The sequence below is a fragment of the Pezoporus occidentalis genome, unplaced genomic scaffold, assembly GCF_034315485.1.
Source record: "Pezoporus occidentalis ecotype Australia unplaced genomic scaffold, CSIRO_AGI_Poc_V1 ctg49, whole genome shotgun sequence".
In the NCBI taxonomy this organism is placed as follows: Eukaryota; Metazoa; Chordata; class Aves; order Psittaciformes; family Psittacidae; genus Pezoporus; species Pezoporus occidentalis.
Window position 1 is genome coordinate 1,186,653 of NW_026915824.1, and position 24,420 is coordinate 1,211,072.

General features: G+C 40.6%; 1 protein-coding gene and 1 long non-coding RNA gene across 2 annotated transcripts in view; both read left to right on the forward strand.

The window, feature by feature from the left end:
• Positions 1-4,191, forward strand: part of LOC134173002 (uncharacterized) — a 36,101-nt gene extending 31,910 nt beyond the window's left edge. The window contains exon 3 of the long non-coding RNA XR_009968097.1: positions 3,735-4,191. This is a non-coding gene — a long non-coding RNA (uncharacterized LOC134173002). The remainder of the gene's footprint in view (positions 1-3,734) is intronic.
• A 3,506-nt stretch (positions 4,192-7,697) lies between these two features.
• The window catches only part of COL25A1 (collagen type XXV alpha 1 chain), a 299,864-nt gene continuing 283,141 nt past the window's right edge, over positions 7,698-24,420 (forward strand). The window contains exons 1-2 of the mRNA XM_062636654.1: positions 7,698-8,479; positions 9,014-9,083. Of these exons, the coding sequence (XP_062492638.1) occupies positions 8,120-8,479; positions 9,014-9,083 (430 nt within the window). The 5' untranslated portion in view covers positions 7,698-8,119. The remainder of the gene's footprint in view (positions 8,480-9,013; positions 9,084-24,420) is intronic.

Consider the following 24,420-nt stretch of genomic DNA (forward strand, 5'->3'; position numbering starts at 1 on the left):
CGAACAAGTGTGACTAATACAGAGGACGGTTAAATTAAGAGCTTACCTAGTGGTCCCTTTCTCCCTTAGGTCAGTACTCACTGGGTTAGACCTCCATAGCCAGCATTATCATCAAAGATTTAAACTTTCTTACAGGCACAGCAAATAGGGAAGACAAAATCACTTGACTTCACCTTTGATGTAAAAGTAATACAGGTTGTGTAAAGCGTATGACAGCTACAAGAAGTCTATGGCAGTAATTTGAGGAATCTGTGCCCCTGAAAGATGCAGTAAAGTCTCCGGCAGCTGGCGGCCTGATGGAGTTGAGATGATGCAGACACAAGGCTGGGACCTGTAATCCCAAACAGCCAGGCTATTTTATTGTGGTTATTCACATGAATACTTGTGAAATCTACAGGAGATCTATGGATTCCTTAGCTGATAGTATCTCCTGACTGACCTTCTTTACCTCTCTACCATTGGCAAGGAAAAATGTCTCTACTCGTGGCAAGGAAAAATATTCATGATAGGGTTTGAGACACTCTTCTGACCACCAGCATTTTTAGCTCTGTAACTCTTCAGAGGCTCAGCTCAGTGACACCTTAGTTCCATAATTCTCATGATAACAACTTACTTTTGTCCAGATATCACAGGTATCTTACCACATTCTCCTTCCCTGAGAATTTCATACAGAAGAGGTTATAGTTCTGTTCAGAGACAGAGACATGTGAAAGAGACCTATAACGTCAATTTTTGGAATTAGCCTTTCAAAGCTTTTCAATTGTGCAGCCCTCAAGGAACTGGGCTTTTTTTCTTCATTTCCCTCTGCAGAGAGAGAAAGAGAATCCTGGAGTCACAAAGCCAGGAGCTATGGAAAGCCTGTCTTTACATGCTCCTGCTCTGAGGCACATAAAGCAGACCCAAGCCCATCGCAAGGAGAATGAAAGGGGGAGATCTGACAGCTGGTATTTTGGTGAGGATAAAAGGCCTGGGAAAACCAGGGTATCTTCTCAAAACCTCTGAGGAAGAAGTTGAATCCATAATATGCACTTTTGCACCTGATAGTAACCATGTTGGTTAGGTTTTGCCACATACTTACAGGCAGCTTAAAAATTAATTTGTTCTGATCCAAAGAATTGCTATACACATCTGATCTGAAAGGAATGATCAGGAAGATTTTGTATGAACAAGCAACAGTTTCCCAGAAAACTCGGTTCGTGTCCTTCAAAAGTGGATTAAAATCTTCAGTTGCTAATGGCATAGTGTTTCGAAACTGCACTCGAGTATCTGGGGAAGGGACCAACACTAATAGTCAAATTAGGGATTAGCACAGAAAAAACATCAGAAGTAACTTTCCGTTGAATCCAAGTTTGAGCTGTTCAGATTTTTGTCTTTTATCCTGAATCTATCTTGAGTCATGGCTGGAATTTGGTTGTCTTCAGAAGATTAGGACAAATTTGCCTGAGATCAGTCATCCTTTATTTAAAAAAACATACATTTAACTTATAGCAACATCTCACTGAATTCTATGACACAGGAAAACAAATCTGAAATGAATTTAGTTCTTAGACTTTCCTTTCAAGAGACAACAGCTTTGAGTTATGGCAGAGCATGGGTGCTTGGACTACTGACTTTTTGCAGTTGGCTAAACTATGTGACACTTTTTTCTGGTGATGTGACTGACTGGGGAGTAGTAGTGAGTACATAGACATCTATGCCCAGACATCACTGAAGTAATGAGAGATTCAACAACTGATTGAAAAGACACATCTTCAGAGCCCACCACTGCCTTCTTCATACCTAACAATGTAAAATATGAACCTCAAGAGGACCAAGGAGTTACTAATAGCATAAAAAAAGGGAAACTGAATATAACTGAGGGTACTGGACATTCTGATAAGACTTTTCACTTGATATCATCGTAGCAATTTGGTTAAATGCAGAGAAGATCATGGCCCTGAGTAGATTTGTGGAAGCCAGTTTAAAATGAAGCACTGATACTCAAATACTCAATGGTTGTAAGAAGATATCTTATTCCATAGAAATTACTTGAAATATACTAATTCCAAACTGGGGGCGAGGGGGTTGGAGGTAGGGGAATAAAAGTCACCATTTTTTTTCTGTCTGTAAGTCACTTGGAGAACACCACCACTGAACCAAAGGAGGAATTCCTCCTGAAATAAATCCCCTTTAAAATACATACAGAGATTTTTCTTTTGCTTGCTTCCTGGCTCCTTCCTTTAAATTTGGTAATCCAATCTTCTTCCTCCCATGTCTTGCCTTTTCTGATTCCTAATTGTTTGTCCCACAATAACCTGCTCCATCTTTGATCCTCAATGTCCACAGATTTCAGAAGGTTCATCCCATTCTAAGGGTGTAAACCATTGACAGTGCTTACAGAAATGCTAGTTTTATAATGATTCTGTGATTGCCAATGCCCTGTGCTCTTCACTGTTACATTTCTAGCAACTTTTGTCTTTGTGTTGGGGCATAAAAATATACTCAGAGTTACTGTTGCCTTTTTCAGAGGTGGATTCCACTGTGATCTCTCAGGAGTATACTGCAATATATTGCAATAAGTTCTGAGAGAAACAAAATCACTTCTTAAAACTAACTGCTTCCGCGTACAGACATTATTTAGTAATGACCTCAAGTGACAAAAAGCAACCAGAAATTTGCAATTAACAAGATACAGAAAATTTCCCTGCTTTGCAATTAGCTTTTTTGTGCTGGATCCTATGTCTTGACCCTCATCTTGGCATTTTTATATCTCCAAATACTCCAGTACATGTGAAAGTTTACTTCTATGACTAATCCTATTGATTCGGATCAGACTACTCATGTGAATGAAGTTATGTGTTAATATAGGACTTTAAAGGCTCAGGATCTCTTCATCCAAACCTTATCCTCCCAGCCTTTCACCATGACCCATGAATTCCAGTGGTTTTCATTCATATACAAATAAACAAGCCAGGGAACCAAGGGATATTAATTGGCCTGGAGCCAGGGCAAGGATGTCTTTTTTCAGTCTGAGGTTCTTAGGTCTGGTCTCCTTGTCCTATTTCTGATAATGGTTCTCAATTCAATAAAATTCTTGCCTGGGCTTCCCAAGCATTGACTGCCTTTTAAGGCAAGTATTTGAAGCTATGACAGATGTAAGATAGCTGGTTTATTTGTTATGAAGTGTTTAGTAATGCATTCACATGAAAAATGCTTGTGAATTTTAGTAAAGAATGACATACAGAGTCTGAATTTTGTCTTGAATCAGTTAGTTTGTAGGTCTAGGAGAGCTGGTTTCATCATGTTGAAAAAGAAAATCCTGTGAAATATATTAAAATCCAGATGCAAGGGGGTTTTCTTTTTTTTTTTTTTTTTTATTACCAGGTTTGCCAAAATACCAGTAAGGTTATGGAACTAATAAAGTAAATCCTATGCTCGTGTGACTCAATTGCATCTAGTCTGAAGATAAGTCTGACTTAAGGATTCAAATATATGAAGTGCTTGCACAGTAGATGTGAAATGAGTGTATCTAAGTATTAAATCATGAGCAAGTTTTATCCATCTGCTAAGTATATTAATGTACTGCATCATGTATACTGTACTTTAATGTGCTTATATTAAATTTAAAGTGCCAGAAGGCAATCAATTTGGATACTTGAAAGTGAAAGGCTTTCCCAGCTTTTTTTCCGAAAACACTGAATTAGGATTTTTATTGGGTTGGTGGTTTCTTTGGTGATTCTGTGCTATCTTGGCAGGTATTATGAACAGCTCAGCAAGAAATACTGTTCTACCTAACCTGCCAGAGAGCTCAGAAGTGAGGCAAGTCATGGAAGTGCTGGATTGTGGTTCTAGCTTGAATTTTACCCATGTAAGTACACAAAAGTTGAGTAGAATCTCATTTAGGGTGCAAGATGCACTCTAGTTCAAAGGCTGAACTGGGCAGGAGTGAGAGAAATGGAGAAAGCAGTAGAATGCAGATACAATTCAAGTCCAAGTATAATGAATATTATATAAGCCATGTTTGAAAGTGGGAACATTTGGAATAGAAAGTATCTTGAAGCATTTATGACCATTATCAGGCATTCAAGATTTTGTGCTTCTGTGTGTCACCTTAGTTCCAACAGAGTCCCAGATTCCAATTTCTACTATTTATTCTCTGCCTTTCTTGACCATGTATGCAAAATACTTTACAAACCTAGCAGACGGGTGCTTATTTTTCACCAATCTGTTTCTGCGTAATTCTAATTATGAATTTATGTTGTATCTGGTAAAGAAATCCAGTAATGGATTGTGGATTGGTCAGACAGAATACAGCAAGCTGTAGACATAAAAATATGGAAAGAGCTCCAGACACTAGCTCTGTCTAGTGGAAAACTGTTATCTGCAAACGCCATCCACATCTTCAAACACAGACCCATGAAAAGCAAACAGTAGCATCTTGTGTCAATACCTTTGGCCTGGTCATGCACGAGATCTGCTGAAACATGGCATTCAGAGATTCGAATCTTCAAAGTGAGAGCACTTCCCTCCTGGTGGGAAGCGTGGCTGCCTCTGGTCTGCATGCACAAGCTCTTCAGCAGACCTTAGTTAAAATTCTTTTTGCTGCTGTTTGAGTTGGAGCGCTGCAGATCTGCCGTTTCTTATACTCCACCTGCATGTGTTAATGGCCAGTTCAATATATCTGGGGTACAGTTCTTATTTCAAGCGGCTTTATTCTAGCTACCAAATGCAAAATATACTTTTTAAGCGTTTTAAGTGGTTTGTAACCTGACCTTGCATGGTATATCACCTTATGCGTGACCAGCAATTTCTGAGACACAGTTCCTGACTGCAAGCAGTTAAATTACTGGTTACAGCCATCTGGTTTACTCCTGGAGTAGGAGTTTGACTCCTTAGACCAAGTTACTCTAATTCAAAACCTATAAATCTTCACCAATAAAAAAAAAGGTAAAAAATTGTGGCTGTTTTTAAGAGAAGGAAAAAAACCCCAACAGCCCAGTTCTTTCTTTGCATGGATAGCATTCTCAAAAGTGCTACAGCAATCTGGTTTCAATCTTAGCTATGATCCTAAGTAGATGCCTTCTTGACTCTGGTATCATCATGGCTGCAAAATAAGAAGCAGGCTCACTGGCACTGAACATACGCATGTCCTGGATTTGCTCTGCCTCCTGCTTGTGGAAAGCTGGCAAAAGCAGCAAGGCTGAGTCTTACATGTTTTTTTTTCTCCAGTTTATTGTGTTTAGATGGGGTAAGCATACTGCAAAGCTGCTGGTTGTCCACTTGATGGTATCAAGTAACTGAACACTGGAGGGTATAGCTGCTTAATGCTTTCTGTTTGGGCAGACGTGACCGGAGATTTTTATACCAGGTAAACCAGCTGCATTATGTTCTTCACCTACACAAACAAATCCAGTGCTAGATTTAATCAGACTGTGCTTCAATTAGCTTGCTGCTCAGAGTCTATAGTCCAGCCTAGTCTATTCTGGACCAGCCTTGCTGGGAGGCGGATAAATACAACAGGAAAATCATCATGGTTTCCTGCAAGAGAATTGCTAATTTGCATTGTGTCCAACAGAAACATTATGATCTGGCTCATTTTGCAATCTTTACAACAGCAAATACATATAAATCTAGTGCAACAAGGGACTTTCTGCCTCAGGGTAGCTCATTTCTGATATGGAATATACCACATTCAAAATAAATGGATGGCATGATGCTGGGTCAGAAAGGTACATGGACAGAAAGACTGCACCTTCTGGCCAAGCAAAACATTGACCCAGGTCACAGTGGTACATGGGTATGCAGTTGTCTGTGCCCTGAATGGGCACTGAAGCAACCAGAGGATGTCCTTATCCCTGATAAGAAGATAAATAAGAAGAGCTGATCTCAGGAGGAAATTTCACCCTGTCCTAGATGAGGCAGCACCCACTTGAGCATGGCAGCAGCAGGGCACGGGCAGCTGTCCTGCCTGCAGCAGGGCCTCAGTAACCCCCTGCATAAAATCACAATCATATCCCGAGAGTCTGAAGCTCTGTATCTGCTGGATGTCACCACAAGCAGGGGTGAGTAATGGCACTGGCTACTAACAGCAGGGGGTAACGCTAAGAGCTGAAGCTGGCGCCAATGGCTCTGAGAGCCTCGGGCCGTCAGCGGCACCAAGGCATCCTGGGACTGCTCATACCACTCTCAGGGAGCCCAAATAAGAGCATGTTGGTATTATTTGTTTTCTTCTATCAGACTATTCATTCCAAATACCATTGCATCTTCTTATTGTCAACAGTCTGTGGACAAGGCCATGTTTTGAAAAGAGCAGTTGCTATTCACAAGCCTTGGTCATAAGGTATGTGGCACTTGGGGGAATTTGTTTGCAAACTGTTCATTGCAACTATTAACTGTTTATCATGAAGAAATTATCACCTGGGGCTATGTAACCATGATTTCTTCTGCCTGACTAGATTCCACAAAACTTTTTTCTTAGAAAGGAGAAAGACAAATTACAAAAGATAAATGACTAGCTATGAACTTCTGGTAAGCTTTATTCAAAGTCTATGTAATTATACTGAAGCCCACAAAGCTTTTTGGATCCTTGTCTTCATGGCATTTGTGATTGCTTGAATACTTGGGAAACAATAGGTAATAAAACTGCACAAATATGACTGCATAAGGAAACTTGATTCCTTGTACGAACGAACTCTCAGTCTTATCTGAGAAGTGCCATAGTTGGACAAGTCTCTTCTTCGTTCCACTAGTCTTTATATCTTCCAAATAGTCAGTATTCACACGAATAAATGCCAGCCAGGAGCTGTGTGCACCTTCAGATTCTTGTCCTGCTTTGAGAAGCTTCTCTGGTTTGAATGCTGGGTACAAGGGATGTCACACGAGGTGCTACAGAAAAGATGCACTGTGGTTATGCCAAGACGAGAACCAAACCACAACAGCATTTGGAAGGTAAGAGGCAGAGCGGAAAGGAACAGAAATCAGCAGGCTCTCCACCAGCCCATGTGCGCAGTTGGGCTGAAGAGGTGTCTATGCTTCTTTTCTAGCCAAACACCCGGAGCAGGGCAAATGGGTCAGTGTGCACGAAACAGTGAAGAAACTACTTGGTAAATAAACAGAAACAGCTAAAATTAAACCGACTCGCCGCAATGGGAGGCAAGTTCATTCTGCTCCTTTGGAAGTGAGCCCTCGCATCCCGTGTGCGCGCTCCCTGGAAGCTGGCCGCTGAGTTACACTCATTTATCCTCCGTGCTCTAAAAAAAGACCGGGACGACGGATCACTTCCCGTGTTTTATGCCCGTGCCGTGGGCATGACAGCGCGGCTATAAACCGCCGTAAATCAGCGCAGCTTCCCAGCACCTCTCCCGGCGGGGCAGGCCGCCCCTTCCGCAGCACCTCCCTGTACCCCCCACCTCTCCCCGCTCCATCCTGTGGCGGGGCGCCAACCGCTCACCCTCATTTCTTAGTCTAATGTCCCGAGCATACATTATACAGATTGCTGCCTCCCGCCCCGGCCCGCTCCTCCGCCTAGGTGAATACATTATGCTAATGAGGGCGGGAGGTGGGCCGGCGGGCGGGGCTGTGGCTCCGCGGCTGGCCGCGGGGCAGCGCGGGGTACCGCGGAGGCTGCCGTCGGGTTTCTCCGCCTGGCGCGGCTGCTGGGCGCCGTCGCGCAGGTGGAGGGGGAGCAACAAGTCCGACGGCGGCGGGGAGGAGAGCGGGAGGAGGAGGAGAAGGAGGGGGGATACACACACACATACGCTTCCCGCCCCGCGTCTGAAAACCTCTCTGACAAGTGGCAGACCGCTAGCAGAGCACGCTGCTCCTTCCGAAGAGCGGGTGGAAGCCGCGGGGGCTCGCCCCTAGCCCAGCCCTGCTGCCGGCTTTTGGCTCCTCGCCCCCCTCCCATCACCTCCTTCCCCGTCGCCCCTGCTGTGGCGCTGAGTGGAGACCCGCTGCCGGGCGGCGGGCGGTGCTGGCTGCTGTCTCGCCTTGAAAGTGTGCGAGCCGGTTGAGGGCTTTCCTTCTACTTACCGCTATTTTTTTTTATTATTATTATTATTTTATCTTTTTCGCTCTTTATTTTTCTCGTACTTTATTGTTACTGTTTTTTGTTGCCGCTGTTTGTAAACTAATTGCCTCCATGGGGGGCGGAGGAATGGAAATCAGAGCTGCCGCAGCTGAAGGGTGTAAAGGCGCGCTGGTGAAGAGCCGCGGAGCCGCAGGACGGGATGGCAGCGGGCAGCGCGGCCGCGGCGGGGATTGCTGCCCGCGGTGGGCTGGACCGTGCGGCTCGGCGCTGGCGGCTCTCCTCTCCGCGCTGGCTACCGCCTCCTGCGTCTACCTGGGGGTGCGGACCAACGACCTACAGGCCAGGGTCGCGGCCATCGAGGGCGCCCTAGGGGGCTTCTCTACCGCCGCCCCCCTCCCGCCGCTGCCCGGCTTCTCCCTGGAGCAGCTGAACGCGATGATGCAGGAGAAAGTGGAGCGGCTTCTCGCCCAGGTGTGCGGGGCGCGGATGGCCGCTCTCGGCCAGCGAGTGTGCCGGGGATGGGGGGGCCATGCGTGCGGGACGATAGGAGTGCCGCCTGAAGCGATGAGAGGGGCGACCGAAGCTGCTCCGAGGGCGGGAGATGCTGGGGGAGCGGGGAAACAGAGCCCGTACCTCTGGCTGGTGACTGAGCCTGGGGAGAAGCGGGCTTGAGGTGGAGACCGGAGGAGGGGCCCGGCTGCTGGGGCTGGCGGGTCTGGGGGCTTGGGGACCCCCAACGCTCGGCGCTGTTCTCATGCGGGGGGGGGGGGCGGCGGAACTTGCGTCGGAGGCAGGGGAGAGCCGGTGGCTTCGGGCTCTGTTTTGCTGTTGTGGGTGTGCAGAAGACAGAGAGATACCGCGGGTGGAGGCCAAGTGGCGAAGCCGTGGCAGGGTGCGCAGCCCGTGGGATAGCGCGAACTCCCGGCTCGCGTCCCCGCCGGCCGGGAGCGCCGGTTGCGGCGGGTGAGCTCCCAGGGGCCCTCACTTTGCTTCTCTCCCCCTCAGAAATCCTACGAGCACTTGGCAAAAATACGAGTAGCGAGAGAAGCGCCTCCAGAGTGCAACTGCCCACCAGGTAACGGACACAGCGTGGTAATTGCATCTCTGAGGCTTGTCACTCAGAGGGGAAGCATGGGGAGGGGCTTGGTATTCCGTGTTTTTCAAATACACCTAAGTCAGATCTGGGGGATGCCTCTTCAGTCAACAGCTCTACCTTGGGTGGAAAGGTGTGAAGCCCAGAATTATCTGTTTCCACTGTGACAGTAGGTTGGAATTACTGCTAGTTAAAAGCCTTGGTTAGGCTGGGTGATGCCAACTCATAACAATTACAAAGAAGTTAATGATCTATCCCAGCAAGAAGGAATATATTCTCCCGCAGATAGGGCAGTACCGAATCAAGGCATTGTGTGCTTAGCTTGGGATGTGGAACAAAAGTTCCTAGCAAAAATATTGAACAATTTATAACATGGATTGTAATGAGTCTGTTGCAAGTTAGCAGTAATATATACAAGAGCTTTTCAGTCTCGTTTTTCTGTAGTCTTGCATGAAAGCAATTCCCCTAGCAAGGGATTGCAGGTTTCATACAAAAGGTTCAGAACTGTTTATGCGACCAGTGATATTGATTGACTTTGGAAACCGGCCTCCTAATACTGGGATCAGTTGTTCATACGTGCACACTGCAATGTTTCCTATGTTTTTCATGCTGCTTTTTGACAGTGTGATAACTACTGATATTGTTTTAGCCATTAAACTGTCATTGTTGTTTATAAACTTCTGCTAATATATACCCAAGTTCAAATGGTATCTTAAAAGTTAAGAAAATACCAGTATTTCCTAGGGTGATGTGGGAATTCCAGCATCCTCTGTGTGAGGAAGCACACTAGATTCACTGTGTGCTTGATGTGTCCTGCTACTCTGTATGAAAAAAACATCCCATTTACAGGTGGAACATCAACTGTCAACAAGGATTGAGCTCATTTTGTATGCCAATAGGATGTGTGATAGTACTGTGTGTATAAGGAAGAAGCTTTTCCAGTTTAGGATGTGATTCCTGCTAAACTCATCAGTCTGAAAGGAGTACTGAGTCTAGGTATTAAAGCTGGCTACAATGGTTGGTTCAGTATTTTGATGATGCTACAGCTGGGAGGAGAGTACTGGCTGCTAAAAGAGTTACCAGGGCTAACATGAAAAGGACAGTATATGTGACTCAGACTGTTTTAAAAGGGTGCATAGAATTACTCAGTTCCCAGACAGTTTTGGTAAGGAACGTTGGTTTCCTGCCCTCTGTATAATGTTCTCCTTTATGGCTAACATGAGCATACAGTGTTCATCTTATTTTTTCTGTTGCTTAACTGCAATAAATTACAAGATTCATGTTTGTGCACTAAAAATGAGGGTTGATGGTCGTGTTGTATGTAAAGATGTGTTCTGTGAACCTGAAACAGTGTTGAATTTGATGCAAAACTCTCTTCTGCTTCCTTATTTAATTTGCTACAATGTTTCAGTTACTGTTTTCATACTAAAGGTCAGTATCAACTTTTTTCATAGCTGGTGTTATGCACTGCTTTACTTCCCCACTACCACTAGAGCTCCACATTATACCAATTTTTATCTGACCTTTTTCCTTAAGAAATACATTTTACCAAATAGGTAATGAGCAACAGAATAGTTCTCACATGCATTGGAACAAGTCCTTACTAGATGAAAGTAAAAATTAAGTGATCTGTGAAACCTTTTCAAGGGAGCAAGACTCATAAGATCAGGAAAAATTATATAAATTGTTACAATGAAAAAAAATAAATTGCAGAGAGGACTAGCTGGTATGGGGACTAGAAATGTGATATGGAGCTTTTCACCTCCGGGTAGCTATTTCGGTTTGGAAGCAAGTTTTGTAGTGGCTGAAAGATGCTGCCATGTGATAGCCTCATGTTGGACAGCTTAAAATGAGTTGATGCTCTCATGCTTGTTGCCAGTGGACAGGTGTCTACCTCAAAATGGCATCTTCTTGAGAGCCTTGTCTGAGACAAGATGGGCTGAGTGGCACCAGCACCTGAGGAGTGTGCCTTCCTAATAGCAGGCATTAGTCAGAACAGGATAGGATAGAGCAAATAAACGGTTGTTACTTCATTTGGTTCACTTTGTTAGAATTCCCTTCCAACTGGACAGGATGGGCTTTTATTTTCATCCTTACTACTCCTATTTCAAATCTGGACTACCGTGTTTAGAAAAGCATTTGGTTTAATAGGAAAGGTATCAAGTGTTTTTTTCTGTTGCCTGCTATTTGTGAAGCCAAAGAGTACATTGCCTCTTTACTTCTCACATGGTTCCCATGGTGCTGCTTTATTCTGCTCAGCTTCTTCATTTCTTCCCTGGATTTCTGTAATAATAAAATACATGTCTGTTAGGGATGACATTGGGACGCCTTCATGGTACAGAGCTGATTTTTGAAACATCCCTATGCTGTGTGAAAAGGTTGCTGCCAAATGGCTACTGAGTCAGTTTCCTTCATCCTACTCTTTAAAGAGAAATAAAGATTATTTAAAAGTAGGTTACATTGTTCTCTACCAAAAGAAGAGAGGGAAATTCAACCTGCTGACAGGATGGTGAGAACATGGCCTCTGATTTAGGATTAAAGTTATGCAACTGGTGTAGAACCCACTAGCTTGAGATGTTCATCCCATGGTAGGAACTTGCACGTTCAAAGGAAAGTGGGTTTGAATGGCTTGGGTACCGAAGGCAGACAAATTTACAACTGCTCATAGCTTGCAGAGCTGTCCACATGTGGCTTCTTTTAATTCAACAGTAGCCTTGAATTTTGTCTAGAGTGAAGAATTGTTCACATTTCTCTTTCAAAACTTTGTATTCACTAAATGTGGGTTGGTTTTGTTTTTTTTTTTGTGATTATTATTTTCTATTTCCCTAGAAACACAATGCAAGGAGATATTAGAATTTTGAATTTCCACAGGACTAAAGCCAGATACCAAAGATTTTGTAAATATTTAAAAAATGACAGTAGCAGGCATTCTTTCTCTTCTTAAAGCAGAGTAATGAAGTTTGAAAAGTAAATGCATGCTGACATTCCTCTTAAATTACCTCAGCTCTAACAAGAGTGCCAACTTAAATCCCATGCTTGCGACTGGTGCTGCAGTCACTGCTGGCAGTTAGCCTTCTGCAAATGCGACCAGGGTGCAAATTGAGTGGCTGAAATTATTTTTAAAGTAATAAATTACTGTTCCTTTGCCAGATTTATTATTTATTGTAAATTAATGTTTCTATACTGTAAAATATGAACAAAGAAAGTAGGTGTGTAGGTGAGTATTTCATACGTTCCTTTAAATGGCTGTGGTAGCATAATCGGCTTTTATGAGGAACAGTCAAGCACAGTGCTGGATACTTCTTACCTAGTGCCAAGAATTACACTGTTGTGGAAAGAGTAACATGTACAGAAAGCCCAGGGTTACTCCTAATTCAGTAGAGTTTTAAGAAATACTTAGTTTTTTTGTAGATTCTTCAGACTTTCCTCTTTCAGGAAACATTCATGCCTAGGACCTGTAGACCTCAACAGAAATTAATATATGCCACATTTTTTAGTGAATCAATCCTTTATGCATTGTAAGGGTCAAGTTTTGACACTTGCGGTAAAGTGCCAGGATGTCTAATTCTGTAAGTGATCCTCGGAACTGGAGTCAGATGATGTTGGCAGGAGTAGGAGTCAAGTCTGTTAGTACAGAAAGTCCAAACTTGGTTGGTAGGAGGGCTAGCAAGTGATTATCTATGGTTTTGCATGTCCCTTTAGGCCAGTTTGGGGAAGCCATTAATTTCTTTACCCCCCTTCTCTTTTGAGGATTCTAATGAATTTATTCGTTAAGAAAAAAAAAAAAGGAATGAGAGGAAGGAAGCAGCAAGCAGCATTATACAAGTGGGAAAGCCAATGTGCCATACATTTATTTAATTCTTCATTGACAAAGGATACGTAGCATAGCAGCAGAGATGTTTTTTTATCTCTTAACTGCTGTGACACACTGTATATGCCTGTTCACTGTAGCTTGCATGTAAATTGATGGTGTTTTCTGCTTGTTGGCTTGATTTTCCTTCTTTTTTTTTCCCCCAGAACATTAGCTAAACTTCACTGATGAGTACCTAGCAAACTGATCAAATAAATTTGCTATTTTCTTTGTGTCAAAGTTTTTTCCTTTACTCTTTCTCTCTATATATTTTTCCTATCAAGAACCCCAAGTTTTTCTCCTCTTGTGTTTGAATACCTGTGACTTCAAACCTTTTCCAGGCATGGATGCTATCATCGTTCTTCTTTCTTAGCCAGCTATTTGGTGCTGGTTTTGTAATCATGTCATCTTGATTCTCTGTTCTAGTCTCCAAGAGCTTTATGGTTTGGCATTTGAAGTAACTCCTATTTCACTGTCAATTTGCTATGATCATGTTATACAGCTTGTTTCAGTGTAGTTGAGTGTATATAAACCTGTTCATTCAGGAGACAAAATGCCATAAGCCAAGGTTTATTTTTTTGGGGGGGGGGAAGGGATAGAGAATATTAGTTGGTTTTATTCTGGTGGGACAACTGTGTTCTACAGCTACAGTTCTTCAGTAGGATGATGAATGTGTTACATGCATTTTAGTAGCAACATGGATGGTAAAAATCAGTATAATTTTTTAGAATCCCAGTATTGGTTTTGTCTTTTTAAGCACCTAATATTTGTTTTGACATGCAGTGGAAGTACAACTTGGGCACTCTTTCTTATTTCCACATGTTCCATAAGGACTATTTCCTGGAGCATTTTGATTAGTGAGGCTGAAAGAATGGAAAAGAAATCAATCTCGGATTAAAAGTATTCTGAAATAGGTATCAGTAAGGTATTACTTGTTTGTTTGCTTCAAGTTATGTTTATAATGAAGCAGTTCTCTAAAGACTGAAGAGTAAAGAGGAGCTACAGAGACTCAAAAGAAAGTACAGATGTAGAATGTATCCAAAGTGTTTTTCCCTGTTATTTAAAATTCCAGAGTGCACTATCTGAACCTAGCTCCCAGCACTACTTATTTCTGCCATGTCTGTATCATCTATTTGCTGAATGCAGTGCTCAGCTCTAATTTTGTAATTTTTCTGACAGGGCTTTGAGTTCCCCTTTCATACCTTCTCTGGTTTGATATTTTTCATTTCAGTTCCTAGATAAAGATGTTTATTGATGTGCAGCAGCATGCAACCTTCTGGGTAGTCTGTTGTCTTATTTGGATGAGTGATTAGAGACTCTTTTCCCCCATGCCCCAGAATAGCTAGATATTTTTTATTGGCTAAGATGTGACCTTTTAATTCCCTTCCCTCTGGGTAGGGAGGTAGGGTGAACAACATGATGAATGAAACATAACGTGGCTCAAAGGAGAACTGGTTGACAGCAGACTGCACCAGATTTTTGTCTTTTTTAATCTTACTGATGTCAGTGGAGTTGATGTGTCCGCGAAAGTGTTATTAATGAAAGGTTTTTCTATGACTTGAATGAAAATTTATTTAACTTGCAGTTTTGTCAAACAAGGCGTATTGAAAGGAAGGTTTGGTTATCTGCATTAACTTATGCTATGAGATTAATATTAATATAAGAATATAGTATGTTCTTACATTTCCTTACATGTGGCACCTGTCCATCTCAAACTGCTGAAGTGCCTAAGCAGTTCAAGTACAGTGAGTCTTGTGGCAGGAGGAGTGTCCATTAAGCTCACTTCTGGAACAATGTTTTTAGTGTGTGTGGTCTTTCTTTTTTCTTTCTTAAATCATTAATTATATGCATGTATTTATTTGAAGAGTATTTAAAGCTTGGATAACTGAATTCTGTGCAGAAATACTCACCCCTGCCCCTTTCCTTAAAGGCTAGTGTGTTCTTGGGAATGTGTTGCCAGAACAACACTGCTGCACCTTCATACAGCGCTCGTCTTTCTTCTCACTCCCTTATAGGTTTACTGGCTGCAGCCTTCCTGTCTAGTTTTTGTATAGGTAGCACAATAAAAATTGCCTAGCTTTGAAAACAGCATGACTGATTAAAAACTGTCTTTTAGGGCCTTTTAGGTTATCAGGTAGAATCACATAATTAATATGTTCAAGTTACCAACCCTGTGAAACCATCCGTCTTACTTTAACACATACAGAACTTGAGTCATATTGCTAACTACAGCCTCTTCAGGAAGGCTGATCTACACAGACTGCTTTTCCCCTTCATTGTTTTAGTTGGTTTCCAAGTCATCCACAAAAAGGAAACATGATTGATTGCTTAGAACTATTAAGAAAATGTAAGAAAGCATAGAATAATACAGGCTTGAAGAAACACTTTTTGCTCTGTACAATTACAGCTGCAGCTTGTAGTTAGATAATACACACAATAGTGAACATGATGCTGCAGGGTTGCTTGTTGGAAGCTTGTGGACCATCAGGTTTTTACTGGTTAGATTTGCAGTAGAACAATGCCTACTTAAATTAATCTGCTCTGGTCTTTAAATGAGATTAATTTAAGCAGAAGAAGCTGTTTGTGACTGCTTAATAACAACAACTGTCAGGAAAAATCTTCAGAACTGGGTGCCCGGTTTAAAAATGCAGGATTTGTATATTCCTTTCATGCAAATACAGCCACTTTTTCTCTATGTAGACTTGAACAACTTTAGAAATACAGGTTGGGCTGATGCCCCAAGAGATCATCTTAGTCATGCTTCTGGGATCTGGAGCAAATATATCTAGGCCATCATTGTCAAGTAAATTTCATGTGGTTCACAACTGCAGTGTCTAGTAAGTCCTGGCTCAACAAGTAGTTGGATCTGCCTTAATTTTGCGATTCAGTGCAGCAGCCTCATGTAAATAATCTCCCCAGTTAAAAATGTGCTGCTCTGTAAATATGTAAACGTGTAGTGCAAAAAATTGCTAATGCATAAATGTATGTTGTGTGAGCTTAGGCACTATTCAAATATTTCGATAGGTTGCCTAGTTCATAGTAGGCAAGCTACACTTCCTTGTTTGTGAAGTAAAACACTTGTCCCATCCTTTGTGTTCATGAAGAAAACCTGACCATTATGCTCTGTTTTAGAGCGGCTTTTAAAATATGTTGGAAGATGGACTTGTCTGTGAAGCACACTATTCTTTCTGCTTCTTCCCTGTTCTTCTGACTTTTGTTTTTTTTTTCTTCTTTTTTTAGTCTGTGTTGTATTAAAATTGATTCTTGTTTATATGTGCAGATATATGTTTTTAGGAGCAGGCTTTTACATGCAGTTGTAAATATTGCATGCATGTTTGGTGAAAACTGTTTCTTCTTGTGCTTGGAAAGCTTTGAAACAGATGGCGATGCTTGGTGAGATTTTTTTTTTTAAGAAATATGAAGCTGTTATATACCCATGTAATTTTTTTTTACTAGACATATATGTTCTTATAATTATCAATGATATGATGAAAGCAAAATAATAAATGGAATGAAGAAAGCGCAATAATGGAAGTGAAAAACTGGGAACATTTTTTTTTAATGTTTTGAAAACGGGCCTTTGTTCTGCCATTTGTAGTTTGTTCTGACTTAAGAAAAATCCATTTATTTTTTCCTTCCACTTGAATATTTTCAGTATCCCTCTGAATATAATAGCAGAGAGAAAAATCATACCTCAAGATATGTTAAAGTTTTAGCTTATGAATGAGCTTCCTTCCATAAGTATAAACTCATTCTTGGCACACTGTGCATAAGATTATGCTGAAAATCTGCTATTCAAAAGATCTTTTCTAAAACTGTGTGTGTGGGGACAGGGATAGGAATGGGGAACACAGAAGGCATTTTGAAACCAGGAAAATATATTGAAAATTAGAGGCCAAAATCTTTTATCAGATGTGTGGCTGCCATTGCAGTGACAGATTTGTGAATGCATGTCTGAAAGCAGAACAGCACCCTATGATTTGAAGGGCACTAAATAAACCCCCTAAAAAGATATTTCTGTGATTAAGATCATGTATAGCAAATGCATAGCTGGCTACAGATGAAGGCCTCTCTTGTGCTGGCAGTACTAATTCTGTTGCTGGGGAATGATGTAAGGTTTTCTGTATGTCAGTACTTCAACTGGATGATAGCAGGGTTTTCATGGAAGGCTGAAGTGCTGAAAGTCAAAGTGTATGCATCTTAAATTGAGGCGGTATTTCCTTTTGCTGGCACCTCTGATAATCTCTTAAGAATATGAGAACCAGCTGCTTGAAGGCATCCTTCCTCTTCCTCCCCGCCCTATGCTCATACCCTCCGAGTGAGCTCCTGTTCCGAGTCCCTTGATGTTCTTAAGGGAAGCCTTGATACCTAAGCACAAGGGTATGGCCACAGAGGATTAAAAGGATAAACTCTATAGTCTGTGTATTAATATTCTCCAGTCACAGAGTTTTCATCTAGATAATGTTCAAGGGCATTACTGTGAAAAATACTGTAAAGTGTTCTCTGGAAAGTCTCTATACTGTCAACTTTTTTGCTGCTTTTTATCAAAATGCTCCTTTAATGTTTGCACCACCACTGCTGTATGACTGGTTACTGCCAGTTGAAGGATGACAAATGTTGAGGGCTGTTACTTCAGCTTGACGTAGAGGCGGTTAATATACTATTGATTTCATACCCTCCATCTCTCAGGATAGCTGTCTAAAAATTCAGTCAAAATACTTCCTGACTCATAATTTGGCCCTTGTACATATATTCTCAAGTGTAAGCCAAAGTGGTGTCGTTGTTGTGGTGGTCCTTCTGGCAGTGCCGAACTTGAACTCAGCTTTTTTGTGTTCTCTGTCCTGGTGGATGCTTGATAATTGTTTGTGTCAGTTAGTAATATGTAGCTTGGGGAATGGTTTTAGTTGGCACTTACAAATGCAGTGGTATCACATAAATGGGCTGTGGTGTTTGCTGCAGCTGTGTGTGTCTGTGAAGAAGTCACAGTTCGGTTAGGATCATCTTGCATATGTTTCCCAAGTGGTTCTTTGGAGTAGGTGCACAGAATACTGATGAACCAGAGAGGCTGAAAGACAGAGGCAATGGCATCAGTTTAAAATGAACCAGCGCTTGGACAGCCATTGTCAATACTTGCTTAGGGTTGGTGTCTTTGTAATGACGACACTCGTGTTTGTAGAAGGCTGGAAATGATCCTATATGTGAAGGTGAAGTGTTTTTCCAATGCAACAAGCATGTGCACTGTATTTCTTTACTGTAGGGAGACTAATCTTTGTGAAGAGAGATTAGTATTTAAGTCTGACAGTTACAGATTTCACTTTAAGACAGCTTTGCATAATTTCTTGGTTTGAATTCCAGGCTAAGCCACATCCTAATGTGCTGTAGGAGGACTTTGTTTTAGCACATTCAATTAAGAGGCAGCACATAAGATATTAGAGTGGCAAGCTAAGAAGCATGAGCCTTGAAAAACTGAACCACTAGCAATGAGTGGGAAATACAGCAAGACTGAAATCCTCACTTTTTTTCACTCTTAAAATTGATTTGCTGCTACAAGGTGGTCTTTTCATGTCTTCCAAACAATTCTAGTCCATTTTAGGATAATAGGGAGAAATTAATCTCTTTTCAGTGTGTATTATAGCAGCTGGAAGACTGGAAACACTCTCAAAAAACCTCTCTCTTAGCAAGTTTAAAGGAATGAACCTTAGAGGAAACTCTGTACACAATGAATTACAGCAGGGACAACTATTGTGACTGTTTTCCTTTACAGGGCTGTAAAGGTGGGGTAAAATGTCTTTATATTTGAATTTTTCCATTTGCAAAATTGAGTTTATGTAAATACATTAAACAAAGTGTGGCAAAGGCTTACAAGTACGAAGTATAAATAATTTTGAAATAAAGTTACTGTCTTTCTTTCCAATGCATTCCTCACCTCTGTTAATTTGGGTAACCACCTCTTCATGAGCCATTCTGATCAGTAGTACAGGACATAATCAGATGGAATCTGCTGAAGTGTCATCACTGGCAGTTGCATGTTCATTTTCTGAGGATAGAGAAATGGGATCTTGTACAGTGCTCTTTCTTCTTTCTTTAGGTTGCTGAATCATCACATGTGAAAATAGTTACAAAAGCATTAATTTGCAGCTGAAGTAACATTTTTGGAACTTTTTAAAGGATATTTTTTTTTTTTAAAGACAGCCCTGTAGAAACTTCTTAATTGAAAAGGTGGGCAATGCCCGCTCTAGATCATTTATGCTGGGACAGAAGTAGCTTCTTTTGCTACCAGTTTCTGATATCCAAACATTATTTTATTTTGAACTGAAGGTAGGTAAAAGTAGCCTTTAATTGGAATTGTGACTGATAGTAATAAGACTTGATAAGTGTATGCATTACTTCAGACATGTTAAGAATTCCACAAATTTTAACTGAAATCAGTAGCTACTCTGGAATCTGAGAGTTGGGAATAGCCTTGGTTGGTTGTCATTTGGTTGTGGTTTTTGTTTTTTTTTTTCTTGGATCAGTGTGCATATCTGTAAGTGCAGCCGTTATCATCTACTTTAGCTTTGACATACATTTTTTTATCAAACAAATACTTTTTTTTTAATTTATTTACCATTCAGTTTATCATTTGTTCTTTCCAATATCTGATCAAGAACACTATGTCTATATCTACTAGGAATACAGAATTAGTTTTGTAACACTCTAAGAGTTCTGGTTGCACTTGGGGACAGTCTGAACAGTAGAAATTATTAAATGTATTTATCTTTATGGGAAAACTACATATTCTTATATCTCTATATATAGTTTGCAGACCCAGTGAGTATTGTTCTGAGGACTGGTGGTTGTTTAAAAGTGATTAGACAAAGCTACTAAAAATCTTATAGAAATGCTCAAAATATCAGTTCTAAGGGATGAAAAAAATAGATCCATATGTACAGCTGGACCTTAATTTCCTTACCAGCATGACTGAGTTCTGCATATGTGTGTGTTTTTCCACTCATATGTTTTAATATATGCGAAAGGGGTGAAACTTCTGTTTAACCCTGAGTGTGTCTTTTAACTCTGTGGATTAACTCTACCATTCCCCACTTCCCTGATGCTATGCTTGAAAAGTCACTATTTGCTTAACCCAGATGTTCCCTCTGTTTCTTTATGGAAGCAATAATTAACATTTTTCATACCCACTGTACTTGGTAAGTTTCTTTGCTTGATGTGATATAAAAAAGTTGAAGATCCCTGTTGGGGCTGTCAAAATCTGGAATAGCCATAGAGTCACAGAATATCTTAAGGTGGAAGGGACTCATAAGGATCATCGTGTCCAACTCCCTGCTCCTCACTCCTTAAAACTAAACCATATGACCAAGAGTGCTGTCCAGATGCTCCTTGAACTCTGACAGGCTTGATGTCATGACCACTTCCTTGGGCAGCCTAGTGACTGACTACTGACTCTTGGCGAAGAACTTTTTCCTAATGTCCAATCTGAACTTCCCCTGATGTGGCTTCATTCCTTTTCATCATGTCCTGTCTCTGGTCACTAGAGACAGGAGATCAGCACTTCCCCCTTGACTGCCCCCCTTCCTTGACTAGGTTACTATGCTGTGCTTGGTGCACTTCAGGACACAGTTAGACCTTTTGGCTCGTATTCAACTTACCATCAACCCAAACCCCCAGATTTCTTTCTGCAGGGCTGCTCTCCAGCCTCTGTCCCTTAATTTCTATATATAACCAGGGTTATCCTGTCTCTGGCCTAGAATCTGGCACTTGCTCTTGTTAAATTTAATACAGTTGGTGATTGCCCAGCTCTCTAGTTTATTCAGATCTCTCTGTAAGGCCTCTCTACCCTTAAGGGAGTCCACGACTCCTAGTTTAGTATTATCAGCAAACTTAATGTACATTGAATTCCTGCATCCAGATAGTTTGTAAAAACATTAAAGGGCTTTGGCCCTAAAATTGAGCACTGGGGAATCCCAGGTGACTGGCCGCTGATTGATATAACCCCATTTACTCTAACTCTTTGAGCCCAAACCATCAGCCAATTGCTCACCCAATGTATTATGGACTTGCTTTGTTCCAAAAGCTGTTGTTATGATCCCTCCTTGCTTGGTCGTGTTGCTGAAAGTCCATCCGTTTTCCTGTTTTGTGTAGAGCAGGAAGGACAACAGCTAGGGCCTCTCTTCCAGAAGCATATCATTTATATGTTTGGCTGAGTATCCTAGTAAGCACATATTCCCACTGCATGTATGTCTTGCAAGTGTTGGACTTTACAGAAAAAGATTGGTGAGGCACAATGTTATTCTGTTACCATTAATCATATTTTGAGATGAACTAATGATGAGTAGTTGTTTAACTTGGTTACTAATAATAGCAGTCAGGATTTTTCTGACTCTTGGAGAAAATTCCTGCTGGTTCTAAAGAGCACTTGTTTTCAGATGAAGACAGATATCTCCCCAAATTGTCATCTTTCTTTCAGATGCCCAAGCATTCTCTTTTTGACTGCCTTCAGTGTTCTTTAAACTGTGTTGCTTGAGATGGCAAAGAGGGTTACTCACATCTTTGTATTATGTTCAGACACACTAGACTTTTTGTTAGACTGTGATTGGTCTAATCAGTCTAAACCCTGTGAAGCTGCTGAGTAGAAGTGGCTTGAGGAGGACTTTTTGTGACAGGTAGCCATCAGTTTTAAGGCTGGGAGGAATCTATAGTGATCTGGGGAGAAGTTCATCGTGTCCTTTGGACAGATGTTTTTCTGCACTTGAGATCATACAAAATGTACAGTAACACCCGCACTTGCCTACACACTAGGTGAGATTGCATTGATGCTTCAGGATGAGAGCATATACTTTTCATAGATATAGCAAGGGGACATTTGCTTGTTGCTACTTTCCTTTCAGCTGTTCTGTTGAGACTAAGACTGCCCTTTTGTAAGGTGAAATAAGGTTCTTGGCAAAACAACAGATTCATAAAGGATGTCATTGCATGCATATGTAACTTCAATGTAACTGATCCCCTTTTTCTTTATGAAGGGAAGGTTAGAACCAGTAGTTCCAAGTCCCTATTTGCATTTTTGTAAAATACAATTAAATTTTTTTAATCTTGCTGTCGAATTATAGAACTGAACATGTCAGATTTTTCCCATAAAGTTAATTGCATGCTCTTTGATTACCAAAGAAGGTACATAACAAATTAATTTTCTTAAACATGCTGCAAAATGTAACTACCGATGTGTTTACCAGCAGCAGGCATCTCATGTTCATTTGCATTTATTACATATGCTGCATTTTCCCATTCAATTAATTTTCTTTTTCAGTGCATACAAAATATGATCTTATGGCATTGGCCTTTTTAGATTCTAAAACTGTGTCTTGGTTTAACTATGGGGAGAGAATTAGTTTCTAATTCTGCTGTTATCTAAGAACAGTTATAATTAGATGGAAATCAGGAGTCTTTTTATCCCTACATGGTATACTTAAAGTTAGTATGGTTTCTGTTTTTGTATTTCTTAAGTGAAACATATCTTAGTAAATGACAATATGTTTTAGTGATGGTATGTTAATATCACTCTTATTTGCCCATTCATGGTATGCAGCTGGACTAAGAGTAAATAGAGATCTTGCTGGTTTACTTGGTTGCCAATAGCTGAATACATTTAATGGAAACAATGGTTTAAATGTTTTCCCCAAGAAGATCAACTCTACTGGTAAAGTGTACTTAGTAGTGTTGTTAGCAATAAGTTCTCTTTGTAACCTGTTTTCATATTTAGTGTGTTTTTCAGTAATTATGGTTTGAAAACAGTAATTGAGTAATTTGAGTTTGAGCTAGGATTTATGGTTGTGTATTGTAGATAAATTGAAATTTTTAGTTAAAAAATATCACCTGAGTCAAACTGTCCGTGGAAATTTTGTCAAAAAAAAAAGAACTAGGAAAAACTCTTAATCCTGAAACTTACATTATACTTATAAAAATTTGGAACTTGAAAAACCTTGGGGCCTTATTTATTACGAAAGCTGATGGAAAACATCAGAAAATTTGTCTGTGAACCAATACCTCTATGATTTTTTTTTCTGAAATGCGAGTTTATAAAAAGCCCAAACAAACCAAAACCAAAAAAGCAACCTTTTTTTACAGGAAAGATTTTCATTAAAAAATAGATAAATGACTGAGCAAATCAGGAGATAGGCTATAGGCAAAAAAGTGTGTCTCAGTGCTGCACTGCATTACTAGATGCTTGTGGTCTTAAAGGCTGTCAAGGAAAAGCAGAAATAGAAAGCTAAGGGTTCTATTAGTGTTTTCTTCTAGCCTTTTTAGAGAAATCATTGCCCATTTTATCCAAATGTGTTTCCTTAAGGCAAGAGGAAAATCAGGTCCTTGCAGCTAACTTTGTGAAATGTTATCTATTTCCATTAATATGGAATCAATTGTGTTTTTCTCTGGAGACTTGAAATTGTATTACTTGATTTGATAGAAATATATTCATGTGACTTGAATAAGAACTTTATAAAGTTGCAATATTTTATATGATGAAGTCCTTCACAGGATTCTTGAAATACAGAACAGTTACTGAAAAATATTGGCCTTTATTCATTGGTGTCTCTTGCTTTTTGGTGTTGGATGGAAACAAAGTAGATATATAGGAATTATCTTGCTGATGAATCCAGCGTTAGGATTTTACATATTTAACAGTTGGTGACAGAGTGCTGCTCATACCAAAATACTTTATTTTCAAGGGTTATGAGTCTGTTTTGCATAGTAAAGTATGGGTTGTTGCTGGGCTGCATTTCCAGTGCATTGCACTTATTCTAAACATTAAACAGCTTAAAATAGCTCAGTGTATTCTTCATGATGGACCTGTGATACTCCACACTTCTTAGACTGACCTTGATTTTGATTAAAAAACTGTATTTGTTTAAACCGATTATAGTTAAAATATATGGAAAACAGTGACTTTTTCAAAGTGAAATCTATATTTTCCATACTTGTGTTTTGTTAGCAGATGAGAGTATTTTTTGAATTTCTGATCGGCGCCACTGTAACTCACGGTAGTAAGTGGAAAACAAAGCTGTATTCAGTGTAAAGTTCCCTTCTCTCTGCCTCCCACCAGGAATCACTGTCGATAAAGAGCTTTTGAGGAAGCGTCTCTGATGAATCAAGAGGCAGAACATGCCATTTGCACTTCTGTTGTTTATTTGGTTTCTAGGGAGATTCTTCTTTGCATGTAGAGATATCTGTTGAGATGTAAAGATACGTGGGCTGGAAAGAAAACCTTGGTTAATAAGGTGAGACATTTCTAAGTTAACTTTTTTCTTGCCCATTAAAATCACTGTTGGACTGCATTTTCTAGAAAGGTGCAATTTCCCCAAACAGATGTATATTGCTGTTGGTGGCATGTGTTAATAGGATAGGTATTACATATATATGAGGTGTTAGGTCCTTAGCTACTTATTTGCATGTGCAGCTGTATTGGTGCAGCCCTGTCCA